General features: G+C 34.5%; 2 protein-coding genes across 3 annotated transcripts; one reads left to right on the top strand and one right to left on the bottom strand.

The window, feature by feature from the left end:
* Positions 1-6,738: 6,738 nt before the first annotated feature.
* LOC145585000 (F-box/FBD/LRR-repeat protein At1g13570-like) lies at positions 6,739-15,258 on the bottom strand. 2 transcript variants are annotated; one of them, XM_081641770.1, is made up of 5 exons: positions 15,121-15,258; positions 14,058-14,147; positions 8,088-8,927; positions 7,676-7,831; positions 6,739-7,444 (listed from the first exon to the last, which is right to left on the bottom strand). In XM_081641770.1, the coding sequence occupies exons 2-5, from the start codon at positions 14,058-14,060 to the stop codon at positions 7,160-7,162; spliced, it is 1,284 nt and encodes a 427-aa protein (XP_081497896.1). In that variant the 5' UTR covers positions 14,061-14,147; positions 15,121-15,258; the 3' UTR covers positions 6,739-7,159. The 2 variants fall into 2 exon arrangements, with proteins under 2 accessions (XP_081497896.1, XP_081497895.1); XM_081641769.1 differs by having other exon boundaries at positions 14,058-14,150; positions 15,121-15,254.
* A 2,047-nt stretch (positions 15,259-17,305) lies between these two features.
* Positions 17,306-18,144, top strand: LOC145583974 (protein FAR1-RELATED SEQUENCE 9-like). The gene is made up of 3 exons (XM_081640917.1): positions 17,306-17,685; positions 17,730-17,821; positions 17,975-18,144. The coding sequence occupies exons 1-3, from the start codon at positions 17,306-17,308 to the stop codon at positions 18,142-18,144; spliced, it is 642 nt and encodes a 213-aa protein (XP_081497043.1).
* The last annotated feature ends 3,551 nt before the right edge of the window (positions 18,145-21,695 follow it).

Genomic DNA, 21,695 nt, shown 5'->3' with positions numbered 1-21,695 from the left:
ACAGTTTGCTAATCAGTTCGATTATTTTATTAATAAACAGTACCTTTGCTAAGTTTTTAATTGAGTCTAGTCACATAGTCCAGCCACATGGTCATGACACGAGTCTTAACATGTCACCTACATTCACTAGTCGTAGCACACACTTTGTATAGTCACCATGACCATGTCTTAGGTTCATGCATGAGTCCGTTTTTTCCGTCACTTGAGTTGGGGGTACATTCTATTCCTAATTTTTTTCATATCTCTCCATCCACATCATCTTTCCATTCTCTACATGCTTTTCCCATATCACAATATTCATTCTTCCTACCTTCTTCCATCTATTGCATGTGGAATAGAGTTGAGTCAAATAATTAACAACGAATATCCCTTAATTTCCCTTTCCACAGTACTTGGTCAAAGAGAGAAGAGCACTTAACCAAGACAACACTTTTGATAAAGCATCACTTTTTTATAAAACAAAAGGGTTGTAGTAATGGCCGGTGAAAAAGAAATTTCCTTAAGTAATATTAGTGAAAGCTCCTCAAGCCTGGAAAAGGATGTTCAGGAACTACGAAATACCGTTGTCACGCTTATGGATGCAATAGAAGGATTAAGAGATTGGATAATGGTTATCGAACAGCGTTCTCATTATCAACACCATAGAGGCCATGATCACACTACCAAAGGACGCTTCATCCTCAAAGATCGCGTCCAAGACCTCATTGATTCAAGTCTCCTTCATGTTCCTCCGCGCGACAAGAAGGCCCGGATTAGTAACAATAACAACAGTGGCTGTAAAGGAAAGAAGAATGACAATCCTTCTTCTTCTGGAAACGCCCACTCTAGTAACAATGTTAATAACGGTGTCTTAGCTATGGATAATCAAAGATATAAAAAGAAACCCAGGAGAGAGTTCACACCCATTGGAATGACCTATGATGTTGCTTTGGATTGTCTCTATGATCGAGGATTAATCAAACCTATTGGTCCTACCGAGGATCCAACACCAGAAAAGCGATCTTCGAGATGGGATCCCAATTCTCATTGCAAGTACCATCAAGGAAATGGTCACACCACCGATAAATGCTACAAGTTTCAAAATCTCATTTAAGATCTCATAGAAGCAAACAAAATCCCATTGCCCCTAGCTAGCGAAAAGACTGGGTGATGTTGAAGCAAACGACACAAGACAAGAGGCGAGCTTCAACGACAAGATTTCGTGACCTCTTTTTCTATTTCTTTTTTATTCCTTTCCCCAATAAGTCTAGCATAGGCACCGTTTTATTCTCCTTAGATTTATTTTATAGGATCATTATTTCTCCCCCTTTTAATAAAATGAGCATTTATTTTCTTGCATATGATCATTGCATTGCATTCATTAAAAAAAATGTCAAACTAAGCACAAGATATACCAATGATTTAAGGCACCCCTTGTAGCCACATCATATCACCTTTCACCCTTTAAAAAATAAATCCTTTTTTGATAAACCACTTTGAGTCTCGTCTAACAATAGACCTGTCATTTTTCAACCCATATCTACCTAACCTAGGGATATGATGGTGTGCAACTTATGCAATTTTCAAAGAACGAAAGCTTGAGTGATTTTACATAAAACTCAAAAATTCAAAAAGCAAAAATGATAAAAGTGTACAAAAGGGCAAGTGTTCCAATGTCATTGACATGAACATATCTTTGATATAAACACGTCTCAAATTGCGTTTCTTATCGAGTGCTCGGTACCGTGCCTGAGAAACATGAATGCCAAGTGAGTGATAGACCGCATGATCGGGATTGCCCACGCTTATAAAAAAGAGATTTGAATTTGAAAAAATGATAAAGCAAAAAGAGAGAGCAAAATATAAAGACTTAAAACACTCAAGCATAAAAATACAAAGATTCAAAAGCAAGGTTGCACACCTTGGGGGCTTACCTAGGGTGTTGAGCCTTTATCCCCTTCTTCTTCAAACCTTTGCCACGTTACAACCCTTAAAAGACCTTTTTGAGGTATACACACTTGTGCGAGGTTTGGCTAGAGCTACGTTCGGCCTGATTCCTAACGGATACGTAGGCAACCTCACATCGAGGTGCGGCCGTAATAAAAATGCATTCATATTTACATTGATCATATCAAAGGATCTCCAATTCTTATCCCTATTCATTTAGAGCTAGACTCAGGGACTTGATCCCTACATCATTTAGCTTACCTAGCCTAAGAGTCACCATCATTTGACTCTTCTAAAAATAATACTTTTTTCCACACACTTAGCTCTTGCGGCCTAACTTTAGTGTCACTTTCACACACTACACAGATACATAACTAAATATACTTCCCTTAGGAACCCTTTGTCATGAAATCTTAACACAACGCTGAAGCATGCCTTGTCATGTCAAAATCAAGATCAATCATCATTGCATCACAAAGTATGAAGTACTTAGCCTCCGCGCCTAAGCTACCTAAATACTTTCATCTTTAAGTCAACTAGGATAGTCTAAGATGTTACAACAATCCTTGTACTGTGAGAGACAACATTAACGGATTAAGCTCATTCAACTTGCACCTTCAAAAACTTCACTTTGATTCTTTTTTTCGTCTTTCTTTTTCGGGAGAAAGTCGGTACCCTCCACAAAAAATGACGGAAAATTTTTGCTTTTTTGCATTTTTCGAGTCGCACAATCACATTATAATGCACACACAAGTCATGTACGTTGAGTCATGTCACCTCGAATTGAGTCTAACGCATGTGTCAATACACATTAAATCACATAGGAGTCACACACGTGTCAAAACACATTGAGTCAACCTCAAGTCAGTCAATCACCTTAGGCCAACCTTAAGAAAAACACCAGCAAAGTCTTTTGGCAATCTTTTGATTCTTACAGGATACAACCATTCAGCAAAGCTCCTATTTGCAGCCAACCGAACGATCTCAACAAACATTCAAATATCATCAAAGCTCTTTGTTCAAAGACGCGTGGACATATCATCAAAGCTCTTTTGCTCAGAGACGCGTGGGCATATCATTTAAACCTCTTTTGTTCAGAGACGCGTGAGCATCCCTCTAAAAGCTCTTTTGTTCAAAAACGAGTGAACATCCCTCTAAAAGACTCCATTGTTCATAGATGAGAGAACATTCCTCAAAAAGAAGCTCTTTTGTTCAAAAACGAGTGAACATCAACGGCGACAAAGCCTGTCGCTTGGCGACAAGAATAAATAGCGGCGATAAGCAGTTCCGGCTAGCGCTGGAGCGACGACAGAGTACAGGGCTCCATAATATGGTTATGTGAACCTTGTGCAGCAATTTCAGGCTCCTTGGTACGCCAGTTAGCCCCTATAAGCAATTTGACATGATTAAGTAGTCGGCTTGATTACAATCGCAATAAGTGATTGACCTGACGAAAGATCGTTTCACTTAGCTTAAAGCGCCTAAACATTGGCTCAAAGGCACCGACATAATGGTTCATAAACAGCAAAAGCGCCGACGTACTGGAATAGCGGAAGCAAAGTTCAAGCAAACTTTAAAAGATCAACAGGCATTGGTCTTCGGTGATATTCTTCGGAGTATTGTCATAACAAATGAGGATGACTACAAGCAGAGTTATCTTCGGCAGCGTTTCCTAGCTTGTGGAGGGTTGTCACAAACAACTGAAGATGGCTACAAGCAGAGTTATCTTCGATCGTGTTCCCTAGGATGTGGAAGATGGTCACAAACAACTGAAGATGGCTACAAGCAGAGTTATCTTCGATCATGTTCCTTAGGATGTGGAAGATGGTCACAAAAAACTGAAGATGGCTACAAGCAGAGTTATATTCGATCGTGTTCCCTAGGATGTGGAAGATGGTCACAAGCGGGGGAGAATGACTACAAGCAGAGTCGTCTTCGATGAAATAGGAGGTAGCTACAAGCAGAGCGGTCTTCGACAAAAACAAAATGCAACAAATTGGTTACCTTCAGAGACGTGTGCTCGACGGTGCAAGATACGCGTTTCTTAACTCTCTTATCTGTTTAACTAATGCTAGTTTGCAGGTATAGGCGTTACAAGAATGATTTAGGATCGCAGAACGTTCTTAATCATTCTCCGTCCCTATCGCTACTTTGACTTTCGTTTTCGAAACTTGCGTTTCTCCAAACTCAATCAAAGTGGGGGCTTCTGTAGACACCCAAATGTGTCTCCCCAAAACCAAACTCAGTGATGAATACCTTTTGCGTCGAATGATTATCGAACGAGGCGAAAGTGTGAAAGGTCAAGTGTTGCGGTTAGTTTTTATTTCAAAATTCTTTCTTCCTGTTTTCAAAAAACAACTCTATTTTAGGAAAACAGCCAATCCGGTTTAGTTTTATCCACGACAAGGGTCCAATAATAGCGTAGTTGGATGGGGCTTGCAAAGAGCTTTCCAACGATATATTATAAGCCCAATTCCGATGAATAATGAGGAAGTTATGGCCAAAATACTAAACTGGGTCCGGTTTGATCTTTACATGCGGCCCAATGATCTAGGGGAGGGCCCAATGTTAATTATTATTCCTAAAGTTATTAGAATTGATTATAGTCTTCTAGAATTCTTTAGAAGGTTCTCTTTAATCCTAATAGAATTAGAATTAATAATTAGATTTTGATAAGTTTTATTTGGAATAAAATATTATTTTATGAGAAATATTATTTCGATTTTCATACGGACTTTACAAATCGATTTTCATTGATAAGTGGACTCCGTGTTTGAAAGCGCGTAGGAATCCAGGCTGTCGCCTGGCGACAAGGTCGGTTTTGCAGCGACAACATGGAGTTTTATTCCTTATCAAATTTGACCTATTTCCGAACTGTTTTCTTATAAATAGGGTCCTAAATCTCCGTTTTTCATCAACAATCCACAATCATCTACAACAATCATCATCCACATCCATCAATTCTATTATCTCAATTCTCTCTATTTTTTTTCTAAACCTTCCCTCTTACAAAATTCCGCATTCGCGAGATCTAGAAACACCTAGCCAAGTTCAAAGTTGCCTTCGCCCTAGACGTGAAAGGTTATAATTTCTGAGGGTTTGGTCCCAAATCTCTATTTCAATTATTTAATTTGATTGTTTGATTTTATATTTTCCTTGAAGTTACTAACATGTGTATTTTGTTATTAGAAAGAAATACGAGGCATCCAAGTAAGTGATTTAATTGTTTATTGATATATAGAAATCATGTTTAGGTTCCTATTTTGCTTTCTAGTATCATGTTTAGGGTGTCTTTTACTCTTTTCTAATATCATGTTAGTATCATGTTAGGGCTAAAGCTTTGATTTTTATTGTTTAGTGACATGCTAGGGTTTGTTATTAATCTTGTAAGTATCATGCCTAGGATCTTGCTATTAATATTATGCTTTAACATGATTATTTTTATAATTATTATGATTTATAATTATAATTATGATGATTGTTGCTTGATCCTTATTTATTGTTATTGCTTGATCACGCCTTTTATGCATGTTTAAAGGGAATTTGTACTTGTAATCACGCTTAATAAGATAATTAATAATCTTGTTTAGGGCTAATATGGTTATAATTCAAGTGATCGCCAATAATAGTTTTGCTTGTGCATTAAATTCAACCAACATAGATAAACAGGTTTAGGGTTAATCTATTGATTGTATGTTAGTCAGAAAGCGCACATGAATACAAGAAGAATGAAGTAGAGGCCTATTATTAGGGCAGGTTCAATCTCTTTTAGGTTGGATTTGTACCTTCATCCCCGAACCCTATTTGGTTCAAGACCTTTTGGAGTTGACGATCTCATGGATCGTTAAGGGGTGTAATCTTCACCTTGTGAACGGCTTACAAGTTCTTAAAACTTGTTGGCGACTCTTTTGCTCTAGCTTTCTTCCCTTTGGACGCCACCATGCTTAAGTGTATGATCACAGTGGGTTCAAGTTTGGGGTTAATGCTTGAAATATTCCCTACAAGTAGTAGTAGTAGTAGTAGTAGTAGTAGTAGTAGTAGTAGTAATAATAATAATAATAATAACAACATTAATAATAATAATAATAACATTAATAATAGTATTAATAATAGTGCTGAAATCTACTCTGCTGAAATCTAATCTGCTCTGCTGACCCCTGCTCAGCTCTGCCATAGAGGGACTGACTACAATGTTTAGGAGACGATTCTATCTTTTGTTGGAAACTGCTTATTAATATACCACTTTTGGAAATAATTATCTATTATTGTTGATTGTTCATTGTAGATGTCATATGACTTTACTTAGTGATATATAGTGTCCATTAAGACTTGTTTAAAATAAATAAATAAATAAATAAAATAAAAATAAAAAATAAATAAAAAAAAATACCCTTTATACCCAAAAATTTGGGTAGCACCTAATTTCGTCCAAAAATGCCGTTTGCATGCCCCACTTTTTTCTTTTCTATCTAGCTATTTACTTGTTCTTTGTAATTCAAAACAAATTTAAATTAAAAGGACATTCAAATTTCATTGATTTAAGTAAAATTTCAACATCAAGTATATTATTATCATGGGAATTAATATTATATTCAGATTATATAGTCTAATTCAAATTTCATTAATTTAAGTAAAATCTAACTAAAAGAACGTTTGAAGGGAAGGATGTAAGTGCATCTTTTTTTTAGATACATAAATGTCCTTAGAGCGTTTTAACAAAATTTTCAAGATAGAGATTAGTAAAGAATAATGAAGACTAAATTTCCATTAGATCAACAAAAACCAAAATCCATGTTTTGTGATTTCCTTCCATTTTGTCTCCCTGGATACTTTCAAAGAAGATCTAGCCACTAGATAATATAGTTTCTGATTACAATATATGCCAAATAATATCATGTATGAGCATGTCTATGGCCTTTAAAAACTGGACTGATCGACAACTATCCACACCCGCAGGTTTGGGTGTTTGATGCTAAAAATTAAATCCCATCCCCACAACCTTGGTGCCTGTTTAAGCCATGTTCATGGCTTGGTAAAGCTACAGTTCCCGACTTTAAGAGCAACTTCCTTCAACCATGCTACAAGTCAGCACCACAATCATTGGGGCTACAATGCCATGGTCGACAAGTTTGTTGCTGGCCTTGATTTTTGCTTTCTTCCTATACTTGAAATTCAAGCGAAAGTTACTATCTATTTACAGAAGTATGTACATAGTTCTTTCACAAATCACAATCTAGGTGTCCATATAAATGACTTCTGCCTGAACAGAAGCTCGCTTATACCGCACCAGCTCTTTAAGCAATTCCAGTCCTCCATCAGCACTATTCGGTTTAACAGTCAACTTCTCAAGCACAGGAGAATTTGCAAGCAGAAACTTCACAAAATCTAGCTCTGGTTTAGTCGCACAAATATCGATAATTCTAACTACTCGAAGCTGGTGAAACACGCACTCGGCCTGAAGTTTCTCCTCCCAAAAGGTTGTTCCTGTGTTTGCAATAGATTCCTCCTCATACCTAGCCTACAAATAGTCAAAACATACCATGTTTTAATCTCGAACAAAATCCTGATCACAAAAAGGCACATTACATAAAAGTAGCTCTGAAGACACAAGTCTTAAGCATATTTAATATCCTAAAAACAGCGTAATTTAATTAATTTGCTACTTGTGCATGATATATAAATGTTCCTCCAGATTTCTTTCTTCTTTTGGGGGAGAGGGGTGTGTTTAAAATCAAAGTCAGGCACTTACCAGCATCTCAAGTTCGGACAAATTTGGAGAGCTTTTAAACAGACAAAAAGCTGCCTTATTTTCCTTGATATCATAGTAGTTGATACGGATGGAGAGATAGTACAGATCAAGACATGGAACTGGTAGTTTACTTGGCACATTGCCATGAGCTAGATACTGTAAAATCTCAAAGACACAGAACAGTTAAATTTCTGCAACAGGTAGTTACAAATAGAAACAGTAAGATTCAAAAGATTAAGTTAAAAACTGAGAGGTGTTGTAAGCTTGTAATACAAAATAAGATTCCATGTCAAAAACTTTCATGCATCTAATTCAAACGTGATTTATTTTTATTTTATTATTATTATTATTTTTTTTTTTTGTAAGAGAGGGGGGGGGGGGGGGGGGAGTTGCGGTAATGAGACTAACATACCTTTAAGAAGTAACTTTGGACCTCAAGCCTCTGTATATGAGGAAGGCAGGCGAAAAAATTCAACATGTTGCTTGGATGGTTTTGTCTTCCATTAAATTCAGTTTCAACATTGATATATAAACCAATTGAAATTATAGACAACATGTTGGTATTCTCAAAAGTAACATCTTCAAAATCACCTCCAATGTCAAAGAACTGAAGATTAGGAGCATTAATCTTGAGATTGAAGAAACCTTCAAAGTTCATCAATGTCAACCTCTCTAGTGAGGGACACCACGCAATCAGATTCTTGAATGCGTCTTCTGTCATGGTAATATGCTGAAGATCAAGGCTCCTCAAGTTTGGAAAACCTTTGAAAACTGGTGGTGGGTTTAACAGGCAGTTGAACAGCTCCAGATGAAGCAAGTGCTTACAAGAATACAAAGAAGAAGGCATTTTGTATCTCTGACCCTTCCAAATTTCAAGTACAAAATCTTCAACAGGGCTTCTAGATACATATAGAATCCATCGGTCAATATCAGCGACAGCTTGAAGATCTTTATGGGATAGCTTGAACTTCTGTATTATGCCAGTGTGAAGTATCAAAACTTGATCAATGATATTGATAAGTTTGCTCTTGGCTATAGCTTGATCATTAAATGGGCAGCAGTCCTTGTCAAATATGAGATTTGGTAGACTAGCCCATTTGTACCTCCAATTACTCGATAAAATACTAGTCCTAACTGCATCTCTAATAGACAACCAAGACAGAATCCCATCAACAATATGGCTTGGTAAGTTGCTTAGTCTATCTGATTGATTCTGCATGTTGCACAGCGCCTTGGGCGGTTGTCTTCTTCTCTGATATAGTTGAAGCAATACTCATGAAAACGCCCAATAAATACACAATCAAGCAGATATATTGTTATAACAGTATACAGTCATACATAGACTTGAGATATGATCCATTCTTTAGCACAAACATAGAATCTTAAATTAAAAAGCACAACCTGACAACTGAGATACCAAATGTTTAATCTATTCATTTGCAAGTGTAGTTCCCCTCAGGCATTAAATGCTGTGTAATCAAATGCATGTAAACCAAAATCTCTTGTACTAAGTAGAATGATTGGCTCTAGTGTGTTAAAGCAACGTCGCAAGGATATCCGTACCAGGGGTTATCATGAACTCATGATTTTATCCACGACAATGGTAGATTCTTTGGTGAAAATTTCATATCATGATCTTACATAACTGTAATTTCGAAAGAAGTATAAATACTGCTCTATAAGATACAACCAACATACTAATGATCCTATACAAGAACTAGCCTAGATGTTTGCATTTGAAAACCGGGGTCAACTCGTCTAAAATCAAGCCAGCTTATACATTCAAGCCAGGTTGAATTTAAATCAGCTTCTAGGTAAAATCTATTAATTACTAGTTGCCAGCAATAACTTTGTGTTTCATGTGAAAAAAAAAAAAAAAAAAAAAAGGTTAAAGCCCATACTTTTATGGGAAATCAGTGGTTTCCCTGGTATAGTAACTTTTTGTAAGTCTATTTCTGTTGCTTCATGCGTCACATGAAACTTTTAAACTGATGATATGTCTAATAAAGAAGGGTCCCTGGCTCCCTGCACGTGTGAGGAGGAGGAGGTGGTTACTTGGAGGACTGTATTGTATGATACTAGATGAAAGCTAATGATGATCAAAGGTAGGATAACAAGATGACACTACAAGTAAACACCGTTGTGCACTTCCCATTTGTATAGGCATGACAAATCGGTAAATTTGGTGGTTAAAAATAAAACCGATGCATGCGCAGTATATAAAGTTAGTACTTGACAAGGATCGGATGTAGGTCTCCCTCCCCCAACTCACAATAGTACTTGTACATAAAGGACAATGATTGCTCCTATAATTGATATATTTTCAAAGGATTTTTACAGATATCAATTGCAAGGAAACTACAGGAATGTGACTTAGAAGGTAAAGATTCAGTTAAAAAAAGTTCAAGAAACAAGCATTCAAAGCACATTTATTAGTAAGTTTTGTAATTTAATCCAGTTTGCATTTTAAATTTTATTCTCGCTTTATATTAAGTTGAACATTGGCATTTCTTTGTAAGCAAATTTTAGGTTTAATGGTAGGGGTTCTGCAGGAGGTTGGGTTGGATACACATATATGCAGATAAACCAAATACATGGATTACAAGTCCCCATTATTTTGGCATGAACTGCAACAGGTTATTAATTAAGCATAATTCAGTTAGTATTAATGCAAGCTCCAAGGATCGAACGAGGACACAGATGAAGAGATTTACTTTGCTTCAAACTCATAGATTCACACATATGGAATTGTTGGTTATTTGCATTAAGAGCAACTTTCCAGCTAATTTGTCCCTCCTAATCAGCATAGGAATGGTATAGTCAATTGGATAAGCATGGGACGTTTTTCAGACCAAAAGACTGCATGCTTATTATTTAAAGCTTACAGATTTGTAAATTGACCATACCTATTTCCGTTTCTTAGATGACAAAAAGACTTCAAGGACATGATGTGATAAGCAGTGACTAAAAACCTTAATATAGATAATTTGTCCATCAGAGCTGCATATGATACCAAAGGAAGAGATAGGTCCTTAGCTGTTGACAAAAGGGTAGTCCTAGAAATCAAACTCAGCACTAAACAAAATTAGAAGATTAAGCATCCACTTGGCAGCAAATACGTATATGAACCCCAACAATATAAGCATGATCATCTCAAATTAAAAATCTTACACCTTTGTTATCTTCACCTCATTTTATTGATTTAAATTATTTCACTAGACAAAATTATTTTTACTAAATAAATCTTGTTTTTACTTGTTGAAACTGAATTTTATTGATTAGAACTTGTTTTTACTGATTAACAGTTATACTTGTTCTTTAAATTTACTAATTTAAATAATTAAAACAAATATTTACTTTATTAAACAGAGTATTGTTACTTGTTGAAACATATTTTTAACAATTTGAACAAAGTTTTGCTGAATATTACTTTTTAAGGCAAAGATACTAGGGCTCTTAGTAATAGAATAGGAGACTCAAAATTATTACATTAGTTATTCTATTATAACAATGAATTTATGTTATAGTAATGAACAGACCTATGGGGAAGGGCATAATAAGTTTGTTAGGGTTAGCTTGGAAAGAAAGCAAGCAGTGAGTTTTGCTCTATAAAATAAAAGTTTAGGACGAGATCATTATGATGAATGTTGACTGGAGTTATCTTTTAGTTTTATTTTGTATTTTGGGAGAGTACAGCCTCTTGAATGCTTGTGTTTATCGGTTACTTGTTCATATTTCCAGTTTATCAATCATAATCACCTTCTTTTCCCATTAAATTAACACCATTAAATCTGTCAAAGCTATGTCAGTTCACAACAGGTAGTTTACATTGATGGTAGCAATTATCATACTAGACTGGTTTTATTTTATATAACGATTTCAATGCTACAGTAGCAACACGTTTTTTATTTTATTTTTTGACAACCATATAAGGATTTCAATGCTACTCCCTCTATTTTTTTTTATTTTTTTTTTTTTATTTGCATCAGTTTGACCGGCACATTTGCCGAAACGCAACTTTGACCATTAATATCTTTAATTATTAATTGGTAAAAATTATAACAAAATTATATTATGAAACTAGACGTTATGACGAATCTAATGATACATCATATAATAACATTTATTTATTTTATAGAGGTGAAAAAATCAAGTCAACCATGATATGTGAACAGTGTAAAAATCAAAGTGATGCATTTAAAAAAAACGGAGGGAGTACTATATTTTATATAGCAACACACTATAACACTAATTATGAAGCTACAACATTTCTTACGATTGATGATGATGTCATATTCCATTTGGGATTAAGGCTTTGATGCTGCTGTTGTTGTTGATTATCTCATATGGAATCTTGTTGGGGCTTTGAAAACATAGTGAATTAGTGATGTATTCATATTAAATAAATGATCAGTTTGTTCCTGTGGGAGATCATGTCCAGCATGTTTTTCACATCAGAGATTGAATTTAATCATGAAATCATGATCATGCCAGTCACAATCTGGACCACATGATTCGATGCATGGCATTTAATGAAGCTAATTTGATTTTGCTTTGTAATATAACTCATATACGACAAATCAACTTATCAGTTTGGTGAGAAAAGAAGAGCATTTGATGACACAAAGTGGGCTTGAAAGCAAAGCATTATTTAGTGCATTGTTTTAATGAGATAACCAAGCTTCTTATTTTTTTTTTTTAATAATGAAATACGCCTGATTTGTTCCACAAGTTAATAAGGTAGTCGTTGAATAATATCCAAGAGACGAGTTCATGAAGAAAATGGTTGAATGTTTTGCTATCTTTCAGTTTAGTATTAAACCAAACAGATAAACATGAGTTGTGTATCTTGACCGGCAACTACAAGACCCCTCAAACCCGACTTTTTAGATATGAATTTGTTCTTTTCTTTTAGCATACTCATCTTTAATACCAAATGATGTGGGTACAATGGACTTATCCTTATTATTTTCTATTTGAGCTCCATGTTCATATGATTGCTAAAAAGTAGATCACTTAAAATGGCAATGAAAAATCTGTTTAAGAACACTGTTCTGACACAATTTGGCATCAACAAAGTGGTAAAACATCCAAAAATATGTCTCTCACTAATTTAGAATTATCATAAAAATAATACTTCCTGCATTCTACTAATATTGCAACAAGGAAAGACACGTAATTTAAGATGAGGAGAGAGATAGAGAGAAACATGTGAAAATATGACAATGTTGCAATATTTGTTAGATTGCCTAAATATTAGGGGAACGGAAGAAATAATAATACTAATAATAATAATATATAAAATAAAATAAAATAAATAAATAAATAAGGCAAATGTCATAGAGCATTGTTTCACAGCGAGTAACTAACCATTGTTCCTAACCTAGCACATATTATATTTTGTTGTTCTCTAATAAACCAATATTGCCAAAAATGGAGAGCAACACATCCGTTATCTGACTAAAGGACCGAAGGAGGAGTACTCAATAGCTTCATTTTCATGTTTATTTGTAAGTGATGCAAATTGTTTAATGGTGACCCCTTAAAGCAACCCATAATGACTCACTAATGCATGATTTCCACAAATTTAATTACAAAATTGCACGTTTTATAGTGGCTCTTAGTAGCTAGGCAAGGAACTAATCGGTTCCCACGAGTCCCATCATATATCATAACAAATTAAGATCCCTAGTCTTCAATTTGCTATCATGTAACCATCAGCTTTATTAGAATTTAAATTATATACAAATGATCAGTGATTAATTAACATTAAGACCCTATTCTCTTCACCTTATATTTGCTAAACTGAAATTTTTTTGCTGAAGTGGATGTTGATAGTAAGTTGTTTTTACTGAACTTGAATTGTTTTTACTAATGAATCTTTACTGATTTTCTAATATATATATGTTCATTAAGATACTGATTTTTATTGAACTTATATATGAATAAGTTGAAGAGAACGGACCTAACAATGATCACTAGCTCACAACCACAGTACTCAAATATGACATTGCGTAAATAGATTTACCCTTTAAATATTTGAGAACCCCTAATATTGAATTAAAAGAATTCCTAAAGGGTTCCAGTAACAATATACAAAAGAATTTTATGATACTTAAAAGATAATGTGCTTAAGTGCCAAAGAACCCCTATAAGTCAAATCAGCTACTACGCTTCATTTAATGGCAATTCTTTGGTATATAGTCCATAATTCATTTTTAATTCTTTTAACTACAAATTTGCACATATATAATAAAATTTTCAAGGAAGATACGGAAGTATAACAAAAGACATAAATCTTCATTTAAGGAAAGCAATTCATAAAAACAACATAATTAAAAAAGGCATGCTGACACTAATTAGGAAAAAAGCTCAAGTTTACCATAGTGTTGCAATAAGCAATCGCCTAATGAAATATTCTAAGCAAGATTGGTGATCCCTTTTCCATTTCAATGCTTATCAATTCCAAATTCTACTGCAACATGGACATAAAGTGAAGTAAATACAGCAGTTCTATCATGACAGAAAAAAGAGGCACGGAAAGCAGAGAATAACTGCTAAAATAACATAAATTGAACTTTGAGATGAAAGCAATAGAGCTCAAACAAAATTCAAAGGTATTATTCAAATTTAAAACAACACTAATGCATTCATTACAAGACTATTGGACAAGTAAAGCATAAAAAAACCGCAATGACTCTAATGGGGGATTCTCCGGCTAACACAAAGCTCAGGCTGTAATAGACTAAAAAAATTTCAGCTTGGTTAATGGGTTCAATTAGGCTCGAAAAATGCAACGCAATAGCAATAAGATTCTCGTTCACGAAAATCAATGTACATTTGCACGTAGCAAAACTTCAAGCAACAAAATCACTCATTATAAGATATCATAACTTCAATTAACATAGCCAATCAATAATCCACCTTAGAAGATCCCTAAATTGATTACACTGACAATTAAATTAACGATAGCGTGAAATTAAACCCTAGATTCAAGCCAAACCTATTTCAAATTGAAGAAAGAACTAAGAACAACCAGAACTATCCCTGAGCTAGGGCGGCAGGGCGGCCACCCCGGAACCAGGGAGAAGAAAAAAGAGGTACATTTTCATAATTTCGTCATCAGATTACATTAAAGGTTGCATAAACAAAAGCTTGTAAGCATCGAAACCAAATTTGACTCCAAAATCATAACCATTATCAATGCTGGCTCGAAAAATCACATTATAAATAGCAAAATTCTAGCAACGAATTGCTCATTATAATCTAACATGATTTCAGTAATTTTATCCAAAAATGTGTAATATTTCATCTTTGAAGAACCCTAAAAGCCTAAATTGATTATACTGATGATTAAATCAATTATTAACACTATATTGAGAAATTGATATTCAATTGTTAAACATAAAAGGAATTGAAAAAGAGAAAAAACAAAGATATCTTACTCAAAGTTACTTCAGGAGAGAAAAATCATTAGCTATTTCAATGGAGATTTCAGAGTAGCTTCAATGGAGGAGAGAGATAAAGAGGGAGAGGGGGGTGCAGCGTAAATGTGAAAGGTTCTAAAGGAAAAAAGAAATACTTGTAATAATAATTGAAGGTGTCTGGGGATGTCAGTGGGACGGATCAAGTAGGAGACCTGTTCCATTCCCGCCCCGATTGGATGGAGATGAGTCTTGGTTTGGCGGGTGGTAGGGTAGGGATGGGGATAAAAATTATACCCGCCATGGGTGATGGGAATAAAAAAAAAATATGTAAATTAAAATAGTAAATATAATAATTGTAATACACTAATATTATAACTAAAAGAGTGTGTAATACTTCTTCAAAAAAAAAAAAAAAGTGTATAATATTAACAATAATTTTTTTCTTGTAATCTATATTACTTATGTTGAATTGTGTATTGGGAGGTGGGGATTAGGCAGGTCTTAGGTGGGGATAAAGTGGGGATGGATATCTAAGTGGGGGGTGGGGCGGGGATGGTTTTGAAATTGTATCCGCCGGGGCGGGGATGGGGATGAATTTTGGACCCGCCGCGAGGATGGGAATGGGATGGGATGAAAATTTTTGGTGGAGATAGGGATGGAAAAGCAAACATCCGCCCCGCCCCGCCCCGCCCCATTGACATCCCCTAAGTGTGACACGCATATAATGTGATTCATCGTATTTTACTTATTTTATCATGTTTTAGGAAAAATATGTTCTTTGTCAAGAAAAAAAAAATAGGAAAAATGGAATCTAATAATACCTCATTTAGGCCATGTTTTAGTTCGCCTTATATTTGCTTATCTGAACTTATCTAATCTGGTCTGGTCTAATCAGGTCTGATTTGGTCTGATCTGATCTGAATGTCAGATTTGACCAAACTTTGACCTTAAATATACGATAATCTAAACGGAAAAAATATATCAAGTGGGGTCTTGTTAGATTCGTAATAACGTGTATTTTATTACTATGTGATTTTCTGAATTTTTTCATTACAAAATTAAAGATATTTCGCGATAAAAAACTGCACATAAAACGATGATCTGATCTGAACTTTTTTTTTCTGATCTGATCTGATTTGAACTTATTTTTTCTGATCTGAACTTATTTTTTCTAAAATAAGTAAAAATAAGGTGAACTAAACAAGGCCTTAGTTAGTCTTCCATAAACAATCCCACCTTTTGAAATTCAGAAACAATTCCACCTTTGACCCTCATCTTCCATTAACAATCCCTTTTACCTACAACTTGTTAAACAGGTTAAATTTTTTTTTTTAAATCTTTTCTTTTTATTTTTTTCCAAAATCTCTCCTTGGGCCACCAATCCACCACCATAGCACCACCTGAATTGCAACCCTGCCATGGCCACCCTCACCCCCACCCACCACAAAAAAAACCATCCAACCTAGAAAAACTCAACCCCAAAGCCACGAAAAACACCACCAAGCCTCGGAAAACACCACTTTGCCCCGATCTAACACCAAGACCGACCGACCAACCACCCAGCGTCACCACCAAGACCAGGCAACACCACTCACACCGCCTTCACCATCACCCCCATGAAAACCCACCATTTCCAAGAAAACCACCCCTAACGAAAACTAGGCCACCAACTCCACAAAAACCACCCCATGAAACCCACCTATACAAAACCCGCCACCCCCACAAAACCCAGGCCTACAGCCCCACGAAACCCAAGCACCACCCTAACGAAATCCCACCCCCACGAAAATCTCAAAACTCAAGCCCCAACCCCGAAAAACCCACCTAGCCCTCAAAACTCAACCGCTAGCCTCGAAAGCACCCGAAACTACCCCTAAAATCCCCACCACGAAAACCTCCTACCTGGAATCCTACACCCCTGTCTCTGTCGCTCCCCAGTCGTCGATTTCTGGTCGCAAGGATGCCTAGATTTGGTGTTCGAATTATATTATCGTTGAACTCTGGGATTGTGCAAAATAGATGGTCGTGGATGGGGTGTGCGATTGGTGGTGTTTTCGGGCCTTCTAGATCTAAGGGTGAAAACAACTTCTTTTGTAATTTTATCAATCCCCATGTGTCATGTGTTGAGTTTCTCCTTCGGTATGAAACAGCCCTAGATACACAAAGGCATGAGTAAGATGAACAAAATAGGCTGAACAAGGAAATGCCTAAACTGATCACTCCATTAAAGTTAGAGAAGCATGCTTGTTTTGTTTACACTCATTCTATTTTCTATGAATTTCAACAAGAATGCAAGGCTGCTTGTTTTTCTTGTGGTGTTGAAAGCTGTAATTCTACTTATGGTGATGGACAGGAGTTTTTCATTGTTGTAGATAATGAACGTCAAAGGAATTTTGATGTTACATTTGATTTATCTACATTAGAGTGTACTTGCACTTGCAAGATGTTTGAGAGTCAAGGTGTACTGTGCAGACATATAATATTCATTATGAAAGGTAAATTAGTATCTAAAATTCCTGAACATTATATTTTGTATCGTTGGAGAAAAGATGTTAAGAAGAAATCTAACTTTGACAAAAAGAAGTAACTAATATCTGATGCGTGGTCAAAATGTTCTCTTATGTTAGTCTAGCAGAGGATTCTGAGGATAATCTTTCTGATTTTGTTAAGTATTTGTCTTCATTTGAGGAAAATATGATGAAAAAGAACAGTGGTGAAGGTCTGTTACTTTTAACTTTGTTGTATTTACTTTTATTTTGATTTTATTTACTTTACTACAACTTATATACTTTTTGAATGTCAGTTGTAAGTTTCAAAGAAGGCAAAGAAGCTAATATTTAGCTCTTTGTTGGATTTAATGCTGTTGATTTAGACATTTTTCCTTCGAATCAATGCCTCAACAAAGGGTCCGTTAGAAGTTCTAAGCACTTGAAGAGGGCCAAAGAGGTAGTTGTTGAAGAAAAAAGCAAAAAAGGAAGAACTTGCAGAGCATGTGGGCAATCAGGTGTTTCTTATGACAGTAGAAACTGTCCAAATAAGTAGTTTTTCTAGTATGTTACTTTTAACATTCTTTTATTTACTTTTATGTGATTTTTGTTTACTTTATTACAACTTATGTACTTTTTATTTATTTTTTATCAGGTTCATCTGGGATAGGCAGGCTTCTTTATTGGATTGATGCAGTTGATGATAAATATGCCTTGAAGTTCATAAAATATACTTCCTCCGTTTTTTAATATTTGCAACACTTCCCTAAAATGAAAATGTCACAATATTTATAACACACTATAAAAGGAAAGTTTTTTGGGAAAAAATTGTACTATTTCTCTTATTTAAAGCACATGACCCACTAAATTATACTCCAAAAAACCTCTCACCCCATTTTAAAGTGTATTACTTCATGTGAACCCCACTTTTCTTAAATTGCGTGAAAAAGTGTGTGTTGCAACTATTAAAAAACGGAGGAAGAATAGTTTTTTGAAATACTTTTTTTTTAATTAATTATAATACTGTTAACTATAGTTACTTTAAACAATTTCTTTTTAACTTTGTAATACATTTCATTTACTTTAGGACGTTCATTTAGTTTTTTTTATAATATTTGTATACAATAGAATTTGATAATAGAATTTCTAATTTGTCTTAGTTATCATTGTACTTTTTTTTCCAGACTTGTGAGAATTGTAACTTTTATTTCAAGCTTTATTAAATTTTTTCTTAATCTTATAAGCAAAACCCCGTAGAATAGTGGTTAATTTTCAATCTTGTTACGAATTTTCAATAGAGAAAAGGCCGAAGAAATCTAGAAAAGTAATACTCCAAATATGTAAATTACTTATTATACTATTACACATTACAAATTAATAAAAACAAAATTAAGTTAGTTTGATTGCGGTTAAATTAAGTTAGTTTGATTTGCGGTTAAATTGATTTTGGTCTATTTGAGTCAATTAATTCAACTTAAATTAACGTCGGGTCGAATCACTTCGAGTCAAAAAAAGGTTGGGTCACTTTGAGTCAACTTCGGGTCAAATCACTTCGGGTATTGGTCAACTTCGAGTTGTGTAATTTAGGTTGGGTCACTTCGAGTCAACTTTGTGTCGCAAATCACTTCGATTATTGGTCAACCTCGAGTTGGGTCATTTAGATGGGGTCGTTTAGGGTTGGGTTATTTTGGTTTTTTGTCAATTCCACTTCAGTTTGCATTGCAAATAATTTTTATTTACTTTTAACAATTTTGTTTTTAATTTTTAAAGATATTTCTTTTACTTTTTATGTAACAGATATATTAAAACATATACATTTTTATTTAATAAAAATATACGCCATATGAAATTAAGTGAATAAAAATAGACACACAACATAAATATTATTCTCATTTTTATGCATTACTTTAATAGATAATCCTTTTACTTTAATAGATAATTTTTTTACTTTAACGGATATTTATTTTATTTTTCAAAATGTTTTGTTTATTTTTAATTTATATGAAAAAATATCAACAAATAGTTTTTGCAACCACCTCACAACCACCTCTACCTCCACAACTACCACACAAAGACTTTATTTTTTTTTTAACTTTTTCTTTTACTTTTAACTTCATGTCTTCTACTTTAATACTAAATCCCTTTACTTTTAAATCAAACATCATATTTCTGACTATTTTTGAACTTTTTTTCTCTTAAATTTGTTCCATTTACTTTAATGATAATTTCATTTAATTTTGGATTAATTTCTTTTACTTTAACAGTACTTTTCTTTACTTTAAAATTGAACACAATATTTCAGAAAAGACTTCATTTTCTAAACTTTTTTCTTTAACTTTTAACTGATTTCCTGTTACTTTAACATTATTTTCATTTACCTTTTGATTGATCTCTTCTACTTTTATATCTATCTCCATTTTTCACACAGAATAATTCTACTACTTCAACTCAGAGATATAGTATGTATTCTTCATACAAACATACTACTTATACCTTCAAACTAATGTTTTGGATTAATACTAAACAATTAGAAGTACTCTAATACCTTTGATATATTCAAATCTATTAAAAATATTTACAATTCTTCACATGTTTTTTTTTTTTTTTTTTGCTTTCTTCTCTTCACAATCCTCAACATTTGTCAGCAGTTTCTCTTGCATTTGATTGTTATCATTGAGAAGTAGGTGAAGTACTATTTTTTATATGATGGTGTGTCAATTTTTGAAATTCCTGTAAAAAAACAAAAGATTAAGCTTAGATTTAATAAATTATGCTCTAAGTAATCCATATAACTTAAAGAATTTAAGGACTTTAGACATAAGTATGGTAACTTACCTCTTTTATGGTTCCCAATCCTCTCCCATTAACACCATCATACACCTTCATGTGCAGCATTAGATAGATTTCTGAGTAAATTTCTTGCCTTTCTTTTTGGAATGGAAGATCAATTATTTTCAGCTTGTAGGAACACATATCATTGGACTTTGGATACTTTCTTTTTTAAAACAACTTCTACATTTGTATGACTCGCAATGGAAATGACTCGCAATGGAAATGAATATTAATGTAATATGATACATTGAAAAATGAATTTAATGACATTTTGTTAATCTATTTATGCTTTACCGTTTCTAAGATAAAATTCTGTACAGGCTCATATTTGTTAAGTGGTCTTTGTGACCACTTTTATCACCCCTTTTCCCCTCTATTAAAGCCCTTTCTCGTTCCTTTTTCCCTTAATTCTCCTAGTTTTGATTTAACGTGCTTGTCTTCCCCCTCCTAGTAGATATTATGTGATTTTGGGTGTTTTCATCCCCTTTTTCCTCCCTTACTTTATCCCTCCACTATTTTGCTTATATTTGTGTGTGAGTGTTTGTTCAGGTTGAATGGGAAGCTCGTGATAATTTCCTCAAAGCTTCGCCCGAACCTCGGAATGCTTTGGAGTAGTGAAAGAGTGGAGAATGAGGTGTTTTGAAGAATCGGATCAGTTGCAAGGAGCGGTCGTTCACCCCTGTATGAGCGCCAGCTCCATTCGAACTCAATTTCTGCACATTTGTAGCAGTTTAGTTAAGCGCCCGCTCATCATCTGTAGGAGCGCCCGCTCCCATCTGTAAGAGCATCCGCTCCTCCATGTTGGAGCGCCCGCTCTAATAGATTCGGAGAAATCTCAAGACCCTCTGGAGCACTTGCTCCCCCTCGATTGAGCGGCCGCTCTCGTGGGTATTCCGTGCACTTTTATTTCATTCTTAAGCCTAATTTTGGGGGATTAGAATAGGGTATAAATAACCTTAATGATGTAATTAGAGGAGATAGAGATTTTTAGCCCTTATTTAGAGAGAGAAACATCCTTAGTTTTAGTAATCTAGAGAGAGAAAGTGTGGATTTCTCCATTGTTGATCTTGGATTTTAAAGAAGAAGATTAATCAACCTCTTTGTAGAGTTTCAACGTCAACCAATGAACATTTCCTTACTCTTTTCTCTTTATTTTGCTATTTGATTTTTGCTTCCGTTTGTATTTGTTTTGTTGATTACTCATTAATCATGCCTTTGCTTGTTGATTTCATGATTAACTTGTTAATTGCTATGGATAGTGAGTAGTTCCTTAGC

Source organism: Chenopodium album, chromosome 16 (genome assembly GCF_948465745.1).
Source record: "Chenopodium album chromosome 16, dcCheAlbu1.1, whole genome shotgun sequence".
Lineage (NCBI taxonomy): Eukaryota > Viridiplantae > Streptophyta > Magnoliopsida > Caryophyllales > Amaranthaceae > Chenopodium > Chenopodium album.
The sequence above is the reverse complement of the archived record's forward strand: the minus strand, read 5'-3'. Positions and strand labels throughout refer to the sequence as shown.